Here is a 13,504-nt window from a genome sequence, read left to right on the forward strand (position 1 = left end):
AAAGAAGTATGGCATCTACACTATTTATTTTAGGTGATGTTGCTAATTAAGGAACATTTTGATTTCACTTTGACATTTTCGATTTGCATGTTATTGAGCCAGAAGGCATTAACACTTTCTACCCTCATCAAGATTTGAAGGTCAGTTTTATTTAGTGTCAAAAAGCAGCTATTCTTATTATTAAGAGAGACCTCCAGTGAATCAGGAATTCATCGAGGGAGGCCAGATACGACATGCACCAGCTATTATACTTATTCTTGAATTCATTCACACTGCTTGTACACATCATCCAATGGCAATCCATTCCAATCATGCACCACTCTATGAGAGAAAAATCTAGTCCTCACCCCCATCTTAGCAGCACTCATTCTCAGCTTCCAAGGATGCCCTCTTGTCCTTACCCCACCCTCCATAAAATGAAAAATTCCATCAACTGAAATCCTTTATGACCCTTTTAGAAGTTTGTAAGTCTTAATCATATCACCCCTCTTTCTCTTGTTTGTTAGTGTCTGAATTCTGCAAATTCTCAATCTGTCTTCATAATCAGTACTCCACAATCCTGGTATCATTTTTAACACACCCCTTTGCACTCTCTCCACTATCAGAATCACAATGGAAACCAGGAGACCAGACCTGCACACAATAGTCCAAGTGAGGTCATATCAAGGCTTTGTAAAGAGGCAAAATGATATCCTTATCTTTACACGTGAATGTTTGTTTCAACATTGCAACTATCTTTTGAGTTGTATTTGCATTGTTACATGGTCCCTGATCTTCAACTTCCTATCTACTAACACTTCAAGATTCCTAGCCTGATCAGTTTCTCCTAGCATAATCCCACCAATATAATACAACATTGGATATCTAATCATGCCAATGTGCACGACTTTACGTTTACTGACGAACTGACATCCATTTTCCCATGCCTACAATTCCAGCCTATTCAAATTATTATCCAAGTGCTGCATATCAGCAGCATTCCTGATTACCCTACCTATCTTTGCATCATCAGCAATAGCTGTATCGCCAGTTAAATCCTTCCCAATATCATTAATGTAGAGATTGAATAACAGTGGACCAAGGATTAATCCTTGTGGTACACCACTGTTTACTTTAAATCTTGCAGACTCACATCCTACGTATACCACTTTTTGATATCTGTCAATCACCCATCCTCTTATCCACACTAATATTTTATAATACAAACCCATATTATCCAAATTATGCAACAGTCTTCCATGCTGTATTCTGTCAAAAGCAAAATCCAAAAGTATCATGGTGTATCCATTCTCCTTGTCTAGTTCAATGGTAACATTATTATAAAATGTGAGCAAGTTGTTAAAACATGACTTTCCCTTAGTATACCTATGCTGGCTGTTCACTGCAAAGTAAAGATTTACTGTCAACCCATTTCTGAATGCGAGTCCTAACCAATTTTTCCATAATCTTCACCACCACTCCTGAAGAATTATAGAAGAAATTGATCCACTGAAGAATGCTTCCATTTTAGTTAATTTTGAATGTACATTTACTTTATACCAAAATTTTAGATTTTAACATTAATGTTTTTATATTAGAAAGCCTGTGTAGCCATGCAGAAGTGTCATTTGCATCCAAAGTGCAGACTGTCTAAAGAAAGCTGTTCTGAGTTTGAATCTAGTCACCGACTAGAGAAACTTTTTCTAACTATTTCTTCTCCCAAGTTAGTCAATCTCTGACATGGGGAAGTGGGTTTTTCTCACTTATTTACTTAGGTTTGTCATCCCGCAAACTTAAGAAAATTGGCTGTAGAACACACTATTTCAGACAATAATATAATGCATTAGGTTCAGTTACCACATGGTGGAGGCACTTGTCTGCCTCTCTTCATCATTGCTGTTTATTAATCTTGAACCAACTATCTCTGATTGGCTACCAGTGGAGATTAAATTACCCCATCAGTCTCCAAAAGTTAGATAAGGCTAAAACAGCCTTGCCTATTCCCTAGAGGGAATAAAAGGCATTAGAGGATTTTATTTATTGTTTTTATATTATTCTAGTTCTTTACATTTCTTATTTATTCTTACACTGTAATTTTCTTATGTACTAATGTTTTAAATATCTTTTATTTTCAACACTTCTGTATTTGCTTCATATTTTAGGTTCATGAAAAATTATTGAATCTTTATTGTGAAAAACAAACTTTTACCTACAAATGTGAAATATTTGTAGGTAAAAGACTCAAGGAGTTTCTTTAGTTAATCAGTCAGTTACTTGTTAGTAACATAATGGTTGTGATAGAAACTGTTATAAATACTGAGGTATTGCCATAATAACACCAGTTAATACTTTTTGTCTTATAAAGGCAGCAATTAATGAAAAGAATTCTTAGCCACTGGAAAACCCAACATCCTAATGGAAACGAGATAGAATAGCTGCAGCAAAACAAGTAAGGTAAGTTTAAGTGAAATTCCAAATTAAATTAAATCTCAAAATAGTAACAAGCTATATGAAATGTTACCTTGAGGCTTGTGTCAGCCCAGTAAATACGGTTGTCTCCAATATCATAATCCAAAGCACTAGCTTCTTGAACTCCTGAAACTGGAATAACATCACCATGATTAGATTCTAAAGAAATCCTGTGAATATTTGCACGACCAGAAAAGATTAGAAATGCTTCTGGAATAATGCATGTTTTGTGGTCTGATGTTAGCTCTAATCCCATAGGACAAGAACATACAAATTTACTTCCTGGACGATTCAGGCAGAGATGACTACAGTTACCATTGTTTATGGCACAAGGATTTGTTCCTTAAATGAGAGAAAGAAAAAAAATAATGCTGCTATAAAATGCAATTTCATCTTTCAAACTCTTTAATATAACTACAGTGTATAGTTAATTAGCTATACTTGAGTTTTGAAGTAGATAAAAAATGTATAATGAAAAAACAAACACAAGTTAAAATAAAAATTAAATATTAAATAGACATATCCAGCTCCCATCAGTTTGGAAGGGGTCTGGATATAGTCTATATATTCAATATTGTCTTACTTAAAGAAACTTCAGAACTTTAAACTTTCTTTTCCCTCTAATGTATCAGCTTTATTTACTTTCACATGCATTCTCATCCTTTTGCCTGGTAGAACAAAATCAACAAATAGCTCAAAAGGCAATGTTATGAACACCATTCTTTACCCCCCTCCTCACCAATCTATTCATCAAGTATTTTGAATAAAGTGCCTCAGATACGTCTTCCCAAATCCCACTGTATACTATATTGATGGTGATTTCTCCATCTGGCCAAATGGCATGGATATGGTAGAAATGTCTTTGGTATACCTTAAGTCAGGGGTTTTCAACCTTTCAGACAGTGCAGGCCACATAAAAAATTTCAATGAAGCCCGTGGGCCACTAAGCTATACTGCGATATTTAGAATTGTAAGATGCTTTCCAGATTCACAAGGAACGCTGTACATTTGATACTTTACATAAAATCCTATAAAAATAAACAAACTCAGATTTAAGAGCATAGGCAGGAGTCGGGTTCATGATAAGTAAATACAATCAATACTTGAAAAAAGATAAGTTAATGAAGAAAACATTCATTTTTTACAATGTCAATGAGAAACTTGGCAATGCTTTTCCTTGACCAGCTTGTTGATATTGGCATCAATGTTGGAAGTCGCTATTGCGCAGAGTATTCTCAAGATGTTGGTCCGTAATCTGAGTTCTTGTCTTGGACTTCATATGCTTCATTCTGGAGAAGAACTGCTCACATAAGTATGTGCTTCCTTAACAAAGTGCACATCTTCAAAGCATGCCGGCAAAGATTAGGGAATGCGTCCTCAGAAATGTAATCTTTGTAAAATGTAAGCAAGGGCACATTGAATAATTTTTCTCTCAAAGAAGAGTTGTTTTGGAATTTAAGCAGCTCCATTTGTACTAAGCCTGGCATTTCGGCAGCATTGGCATTGAAAATAAATCTAAAGAAGACTGTTGGTTACGAAAATCACTAAATCTCTCTTCGAATTCACTTTGCAACAAGGCTAATTTTGTAGCGTATTCATCAAGAGACAAACAGTTGGAATCTAAAAATGAGTTAAGTTCTTTTTTGCGAGTTGTGCTTCCCAAAGTTTGAGCTTGGGAGGCACAAAAGCTTTGATGTGATCAAACAGAGTGTGCACCAGTTAATCTTTGGATTGTAGCCACGTATTTAGGTCATTCATATGCAATGAGATGTCGGTCACAAAGGCAAAGTCTGTCATCCACTTCGGTTTGTTGAATTCCGCAATTGGCTTCCCCTTGGTTTGCATGAACTGCTGTATTTCGCCCACATAAGTCAAAGACTCTTTTAAGAACCTTCCCTCTGCTCAACCAACGCACATCACTATAATAAACCACATCGCCGTGATCTGCTTCACACTCCTGGGTCAAAAACTCTTGGAATTGATGATAATAGAATCCTCTTGCCCTAATAATGTTGAGGATAGTCACAATAACTTTAATGACATTCTCAAATCCAATAGTTTTCGCGCACCAATTCTCCCGGTGGATTAAACAGTGGCGATGAACAAAATCTTTTACTTCTAGTTCTGGTTCTTTCTGTAGCAGCGCAACAAACCTGGCGTTCTTTCCCACCATAGCAGGGACACCATCAGTTACCACACCCTCGAGGTTGGTTAAGCTGAGGTCGAAACGCTGGAGCGTTTTCTTGGCAGCTTCAATAATATCAGTGCCTTTCACCATTCCCTTCATAGGTACGAGTGCTAGCAGTTCTTCTATCACAGTGAATTGTTGATCAATGCCACAGACAAAGATAGCCAGTTGTGCTGTATCTTTCACATCTGTGCTCTCATCTAAAGCAAGTGAATATGACGTAAATTTGGACGACCGTTTTTTTAAAGTTCCTTCAATGTCATTGGCAAGTTCTTCGACACATTGTACTACAGTTACCCCAGACAAACTCGGTTTTTTAAACACTTCCTTATTATTTGGGCACAGAATTTCCCCAGCAGTGATGAGATACTCTTTCACAAACGCTTTTGATTTTTTAGCAATTTTTTCAGCTATTACATAACTTACTTTGACGCATGCTTTGTCTCATAGTGTCGATTTATATTGTATTCTTTTGATACTGACACTGACTCAAGACAAATTAAACACCTGGCTTATTGTTGATCGGCACCAAAAAGTACAAATTGGTCCACTTTTCATTAAAAACCCGACAAGAATTACTTGATTTACGCTTTTTACTCGTAGACGCCATAGTGATGGAAGGTGAACCAAAAAAATTATCCAAAATGGCTGTGTAACAGTTATTATCCACTGAATATGTCTCATACTAATGAAAAAAGTCTGGCAATATAAAACCGCAATAGGCTAAGGCTGACATGACGAACCTGCGTGTGCTTATACACAAATATCACACTGTTCATGACTGACTGACTATGGATGAGATCCTCTCGTATTTATATGAAAATAGCAAAGTATCAAGACCTTCGAGATGTATCTGGAAGGCACTAGACAGCGCACTCGAACAAACTACTGCTTCAGCCATCTGCCTGTGACGTTAGTACTAGTACTTAAGTACTGCTTTGTGCTGGTAGATGGCTGAAGAATCATGTCTATTTAATATTTATTTTTATAAGTTTTTTTTATTATTTTTATTATTTGACACCTCCAGGGAGTCCAAGATTCATCGAGGGAGGGCACCTACTCTACAACCACATCATCTACTCCTCCACCATCACCACTAGTATTTTTCACAGACGATTACAAACATCCATGCCCACGACGGGATTCGAACCAGCAGCCTTTTGGCTGGAGAGCGGATATGCTAACCACTCGGCCAATCAGGCTGAGTGGTTAGCATGGTTAGTGATTTTATGTAAAGTATGAAATGCACAGCGTTCCTTGTGAATCTGAAAATCATCATACAATTCTAAATACCGCAGTATAGTTTAGTGGCCCATGGGCTTCATTGAAATTATTTTTTATTTAATTGCATTTTAATGTTAAGTAGTTATTTTTTCAAAATGGCTGGCAGGCCACGGCAAAGAGCTCCGTGGGCTACGTGTGGCCTGCGGGCCATGCGTTGATGACCCTTGGCTTAAGTCAATATTCTGTGTACTTTTCCTTGACACTCTAATTATTGTTTTACAAAAGGAATCCTTAGCTTTTTTTCTCAGTCTACAAGAAATTTACCCACACCAATAGGATACATACACTAGTGGCCAAAATTGTGGAAACCTTTTGAGAAAAGTGTATTTCTGAGGTTTGATGGCTCACATAACACCACTTTTTTTTTGAGTAATACCATAAAATTATATATCAATGGAAAGATAATTTAATCAAGAATGTAATGCAATAACTTTTATGAAGGAATTTTTATTAGAACAAAGAAACTTTCATTAGAAAATTTTTTATTTTACAAAGTTATTTTACAAAGCAGTTATAAAGAAGAAAAGTGAAACACAGAAAAAATGAGATATACAAAAATTCTTACAATGTGAGTTAATACTTAGTTGGGTAACCTTTAGCGTTAATTACGGCCTTACAACGCCTTCCCATGGAGTGAACCAAGTTTTTTTAGTTCTGCAGCTGTTAGAATGTGAAACCAAGATTGAATTATTGCTTCTATTAATTGGATTTTATTGCTGGGTTGCTTCTGACTAATAAGTTTCTTTAGTCGGCTCCATAGATTTTCGATTGGGTTAAGGTCTGGGCTATTCCTAGGCCATTCCAGCAGTGGAATATGATTATCTTGAAACCACTTTTTGCACACAGCAGCAACATGACATGGAGCTGAATTCTGTTGAAATATAAATGCTTCATTATCTTGGAAAAGATCACGTGCGGAAGGATTCAGTTTGGGCTCAAGTATTTCATTTATGTATTTTTGGGCATTTATATTCCCATTAATCACACAAATTCTGCCCACACCTTTTGATGTCATACAACCTCAGATCATAACACTAAGTGGATGTTTCACGGTAGGTGTAATGCAATCAGGATGCAAATCTTCTTCTTCTCCTTACATATTTTATGCCATCACTACCAACAGGGAGATTTTGGTCTCATCACTCCAAATAACACTGTCCCATTGTGCCACTGTCCAGTTATCATGGGTTTTAGCCCAGTTTAATCTTTTCAACCTTTGTTTGAGAGATAAAAATGACTTTGTTCGTGGAATTCTAGCATTTAGACCAAATTCCTGCAGTTTGCACCAAACAGGTCTTGCACTCAACTTTACATTGTATTGCGCCATTTCATCTTGTATACACCCAGATGATTTTCTTCTGTCATGTAGGCACAGTCTCTCAATTCTTCTATCATCACTTGCTGTTGTGCACCTTTTCCTGCCTTTACCAGTCTGGTTTTGTAGTGACTGAGTCTCCTTATATCTTAAAAATTTAGAAATGCCACCTTTGATTAAGTTTCTCCAATTTTTCTTCTAATTTCTTCATAACTGTAACCTTGTTGACTTAATAGTACTATTTTACATCGCTATCTGAGTCACCAGTCAACCTCTTTGCGCCATTTCTTTAATTTTATTACATTTTACAAGCTCACTAAATGAAAGAACACAAAAAAAACAACCAACTTGATAGCAATCACATAACACCCTGACAAATGTCCTCCTCTCAGCTCCAATACATGACATCAATAGCTGAATCCTACTGTGACCTTATTGGCTCATTGCCAAAACAAGATGACACCTGATTGGCTCTCTAAACACTCATGCTCATTGGCTACATTCAAATGAAGGAAAGCTACTTCATATCAACCTAAGCAAGTTGTGCTTTTTTTCTGGTTATTTGGCTATAACTTTTCACAGAATACAGATCATTGAACAAACTTTGTTGCATTAGATTCTTGATTAAATTATCTTTCCATTGATATATAATTTTATGGTATTACACCAAAAAAAGTGGTGTTATGAGCCATTAAACCTCAAATACACTTTTTCCAAAAGGTTTCCACAATTTTAGCCACTAGTGTACATTCATCACCTTTCACACCACCACCACTCCCTTCAAAAAGAATAGTGTTAACGATACGCTAATAGAGTTAAAACATTGGTTCAGACCACACCGGACACAGAAATCACCTACATTCATGATATTTTAATAGAGAATGGCATTCTCCAAACAGAATAAACAAAAATTTACTCTTAATACCTAAATTCAAATTCTTCTAAATTCATCACAAAAAATCCATTGCCATCCCTCCATGAAAAAATGGAAAAAGTAGTGACTTCTTAAAAGATATAGCACTGAAGCTTATTTTACCAAAATCAACTACCTCTATCCACTCAGCAAAAGATCTTCTCTCCATCACCTAGCACATCCTGACATTTATGAAATCTCTTATAAACTGGCCTGCTTCAGCTAAACTGGAAGATAAGCCAACATTTGTTTATATGAACATAAAAAAATACTTCCAGTACTTCCTTGATAAAAATACTTCCTACACTGCAGCTGCTCTGGAGTTTCAGACTAAGCCAATTGGGAGAAAACTTCTTTATTATACAGATGTAGATTTAAATCTGCATAAGAGGAGTCGCAAAAAATCTGCATGACTATTATTAGAAGATCATTGGTTCTATTGACCTATATACTGTTATAAATCAATAGACATTTGATCAATAGATATTTAGATGGTTGGCACTGCTATGACCATCTAAATACTGTCATATTCAGATTTATTTTTATTTTAATAACTGTGTTCATGAGTCATTAGGGCTCCTCTTATTGTATATTTCTCCACTTTTTAACTGTCTGAAGATAGTACTGGTTCTATATAATGAAAGATTAGTTGCAATCTTCATTGGTTTTTATACAAGTGGTTCCTATTGTTCTCATTTTTTTTTTTTACAATCTGTCATTATATTACTTTTTAAAATAAGAGTTCTTGACATAGATACAGCTCTTCTTAAAGCCGCTTTTAACTATCATCTACAAACATTCACAAACATATACTGTATGTATATATTTGTGAATGTTTGGTAAAGAAACACACACACACACACACACACACACACACACACACACACACACACACACACACACACACACACACACACACACACACACACAGGATAACACAGTAGGCTCAGACATGAACAGATGTGCCTGAGATCACTCCTTGTTTTATCTTGATTTTGTGTGGTATCGAACAGAAAACTAGATGTATCTAGTAACGACTGATAGCTTGCACAGTGCTCTTTTTAACAGTACAGTGAGTAATTTACTCCATAATTTCATAGTTCTAAGTGCATGATTGAATTTTATTCTATCTTTACGGGCTGAATACTGCTGGTCAGACTGTATCTATTGTTCAGCTACCCTTAAAGACAATGTTCCACTCATGATAGAATTAAATGCTATAGCAAGAGCTAGCACTCCCTTCGAACAGAAAACTATATGTATCTAGTAACGACTGATAGCTTGCACAGTGCTCTTTTTAACAGTACAGTGAGTAATTTACTCCATAATTTCATAGTTCTAAGTGCATGATTGAATTTTATTCTATCTTTATGGGCCGAATACTGCTGGTCAGACTGTATCTATTGTTCAGCTACCCTTAAAGACAATGTTCCACTCATGATAGGATTAAATGCTATAGCAAGAGCTAGCACTCCCTTCCCACTGTCGCCACTGGGAGGTACAAGGGTCACAAAAACAGCCCTCTGAAGTCTAATTCAATGGAAGCGTCACTTCTAGAAACAAGCAGCAAATAACTGTAAGTACATTTTTTTAAACTCTGTACCTTAGAAAACTTGGCAGTTCAATAGGAAAGTTATAATACAACAACTTTGAGTAACATTACGATGGCAGCACGGGAGAAATTAGAGTTTGAAAAAGCCCTTGATTTGCTGCGTAACACTGCAAAAGTAAGCAGTAATTTAAGAAATGATTTCAAAAAAGAACATACTAATTGTAGTGATCGAAATAATGAAGGACTTAAATAAAATGAAAAATGAAACAAAAGTATCAATAGAACTACTGTCTACTACAAACAAGCAGGAACGGGCTAACTTAGCTAAGCCTACTCAGCTATACTTGCAAGTCATTAAAAACAATGCTTAAAACAAAGATGAATCTGAAAACAATCCATGTTATAAATTAATAGTGAAACCGATAGCTTAACTAAACAGGGAAGAAACCAAAAATAACATAAAAGAAAAAAATAGACCCAAGAAAAATCGAAATTGGAATCACAAAACTGAAAAGTATTAATAATGGAGGAGTCTTAATTGAATCCAAAGAAAAGACTGACATAGACTTGCTACATAACAAAATCAATAAGGAATGCAAAGACACATTAGTAGCAAATCCCAGTAAGACACATCTTCCAAGGCTAATTATATATGATATTCCCAGTGAAATTTATATCAATTTCACTGGGAATATGCAACTGACTCAATCTGAATGCAGAACAAAAAATTCTTCAGTGGCAATACAAAGATGACACAGAAATTCATCATGACAAATAATAAAATGAACAAGAGAAACTTAATTATCAAACTCAATCCGATGGTGAGGACCAAATTGCTGAAAACTGGTGTAAAAATGCTTTGAAGAATTTACCATTGTGCAGACTACATAAATGTTCTGACGTGTTTTAACTGCAATAAATTCTACCAGACTGCAGGGGAAAAATCATCTGTCCATTCTATTCTAAAGAACATAAGTCCAAGATGAACTGCATAAATTGCCAAGATCATAACAAGCATGTCAAACTACAAATACCTGGCACTAAGCAAAGACTGTCCTACATACAACTACTATAGATAACTCAAAATTCAAAACATAGATTATGGAAAGCAATAATAAAGTTAGCAGAAACAGCACTACTTCCCTGGCATGCCTTCAAAGAAATCTTCAATGCTCTATCAAGGCTGAAAATAACTTAACAGAACTCATAAATAGAAAAAACATAGGACTAGCTTAAATATAAAGAGCCAATAGGCTTCACTTCGGCGATGTAACATTATTTAAATTAAGGGGATATTAAATCCCCTTAATTTAAATAATATAGGACTAGCATTAACACAAGAACCCTACAACATCAACAATAAAATATGTGGCTTTCCAACTAATTATAAAATATTTTCTAAAGGATCAGAAAGAAAGAGATCTGCAATGCTTGTATTCAACCCTCAGTTCGAGGCAACATCAATTTCTCAGTACAACAACGAGGACTCGGCACTTATCGAAATTACGTACTGCGGAATTAAAACTTTTGCTGCGAATATGTATCTAGACCATCACACTGACATAAAATATGACCTAGAAAAAATGGGCAACATCGTGGATTTTATCATCAATCATGGCCTAATTCTTGAAATAGATAGTAACGCCCATTTGGTTTTATGGTTTAATGAGAGCATAAACAATAGAGGTAAAAATCTGAAAGAGTTCTTAGCATCAACTTCCCTACACATACTAAACAACGACTGTGATACTCCATCATTTGAAAATAGTAGAGGAAGCAGCTTCACTGATCTGACAATAACAAACAACGCTATTTTACCCCTGGTTTCTGAATGGAGATGCAAGGAAGAAGAATGATGTTCTGATCATTGCATATTAAGTTTCTTCATCAGTAAAAAAATTTAAACAGAATACACAACACAAACCATCATATTAACATCAAGTACTTCACCAATAAAACCAATCTAGAGATATTGTAAAAGCATTAAAAAGATAATTTTCATGCCTACTCTCAGAGCATTACTTTAATGGGATCAATGAACAACAGCTCAGCTTAGACAAAAACCTAGCCATCTGGGCATCAGCACAAGCTGATATAGACTTCCTTGCTTCTGCGCTTTCAACAAGTCTGAAAAACTTCAGCAAACAAACACTCAGAACAACCAAGAAGCTAAACATCAATGGAAGAAAATCAGTACCTTGGTGGAACAATGAACTAACAGTCCTAAGAAAACATGTTAACGCACTCAGATGACTATATCAAAGAACATACAGTAATCAAGATGTAAGACAGAGTAGAAGACGGAACTGCTATAAAGCTGAATATGGCTATCATTCCAAAATTACAAATGCAAAAACAGAATCATTGAAAAAATTCTGTACTGTTTCAACGTATTGAATCCTTGGAGTTGTATATAAAAATTAGTAGCAAGCAAGAATAAGCCAATACCTATATTTTCAACTATTAAGAAAATAGATAGCGCTTACACTAAAAACTTAGCATAAACTGCAGCTGTTATGATAAACAAGTTTATTCCTGATGACGATGAATCAACATATGAAGAAAGCCACAAAACATACAGACAAAGAATGAAAACCGATAGACATTCCTAACAATGACGTATTTACAACTAATGAAATCGAGTCAGCTTTAAGATTGATGGATCCAAGAAACACTCCTGGAGAGGACAGAATAACGAGCGATATACTCCTAAGAGTGTTTGTCAAATTTCCCGAATTCATAACAACAGTTTACAATGAATGTCTAAAAAGAGGGTGATTTCCTTTAGTATGGAAATGCTCTAAAACTATACCCATAATCAAACCAGGAAAAGAAACACCCGACAAAATTAGCAAATATAGGAAAATCAGTCTCGTAAATGTTGCTGGTAAGGTACTCGAAAAACTTCTGATAACCCGAATAATGCACTGTCTACTCAAGAAACCTATTAAGCAGCAATCAATATGCATTTAGATCTCAATCAATACCCATTTTCAGTTTTTTTTTTAAATCATGGTGATCTTATGATTCTGAAAAGATAAAAGGACAAGCAATAATGAAACTGTTTGTTTTAATTTAATTATAGAAGAATTGTTGCTAAAGATGCAAATATATTGTGTGATGAAGGTGAGTGGCCAACTGCATAAATAATGTGGGCAATTATAAATTTTAAAGGATACTGAGGATTAAATTATAAACGCCAATTTAGTTTCTGAAAATCCCCGCATATATTTGGGTGATTTATAGCCTCCCTCAGTGAGTCCTTGACTCCCTGGAGGTCTCAGATAATAATAATAATAATAGCAGTAATAGCAGTAGTAATAATAATAATAATATTAAAATCTCGCACCACAATTTTTTAACTTTAATTTTAGGGGAAAATGTGCAAGTTATATTTAAGTAAATACGGTAATCGACTGTTAAAGTTCTAACTTGTGCATATCATCCTGCAAATGAAGGTGATCTGTTATTCTCAGGATGAAATATTTGGCAAATAAACAATTTATTTTATTTGTTTGAATTATATATTTTTGAGTATCAATGTACACAGCTCTCATCATTAAGGCATAAGTATCACTTGTGTAGCAATGTCAAAATTTCATATTCGTCATGTATAGATGAAGGTGAGCATGCGTATAAGAATAGATATTCACTACAGCAACAATTTGAGTTGCAAAAATGACTTAGTAAAGAAGTAATTTTTGCAAATCATATTCATCATCATCAAATTCCTGCCATGTACCCTTAAGGGGTGTATAGGATATGACAGTACTACATGAAAAAATTACATCATTACTAACTTCC

General features: G+C 35.2%; 1 protein-coding gene across 1 annotated transcript in view; it reads right to left on the reverse strand.

The window, feature by feature from the left end:
• The window catches only part of arr (low-density lipoprotein receptor-related protein 6), a 351,307-nt gene that overhangs the window by 141,495 nt on the left and 196,308 nt on the right, over positions 1-13,504 (reverse strand). The window contains exon 10 of the mRNA XM_090414658.1: positions 2,501-2,790. Within this exon, the coding sequence (XP_090270784.1) occupies positions 2,501-2,790 (290 nt within the window). The remainder of the gene's footprint in view (positions 1-2,500; positions 2,791-13,504) is intronic.

Source organism: Typopeltis vanoorti, chromosome 25 (genome assembly GCF_054136105.1).
Source record: "Typopeltis vanoorti isolate ZY-2024b chromosome 25, IOZ_Tvanoo_1.0, whole genome shotgun sequence".
Classification (NCBI taxonomy): Eukaryota; Metazoa; Arthropoda; class Arachnida; order Uropygi; family Thelyphonidae; genus Typopeltis; species Typopeltis vanoorti.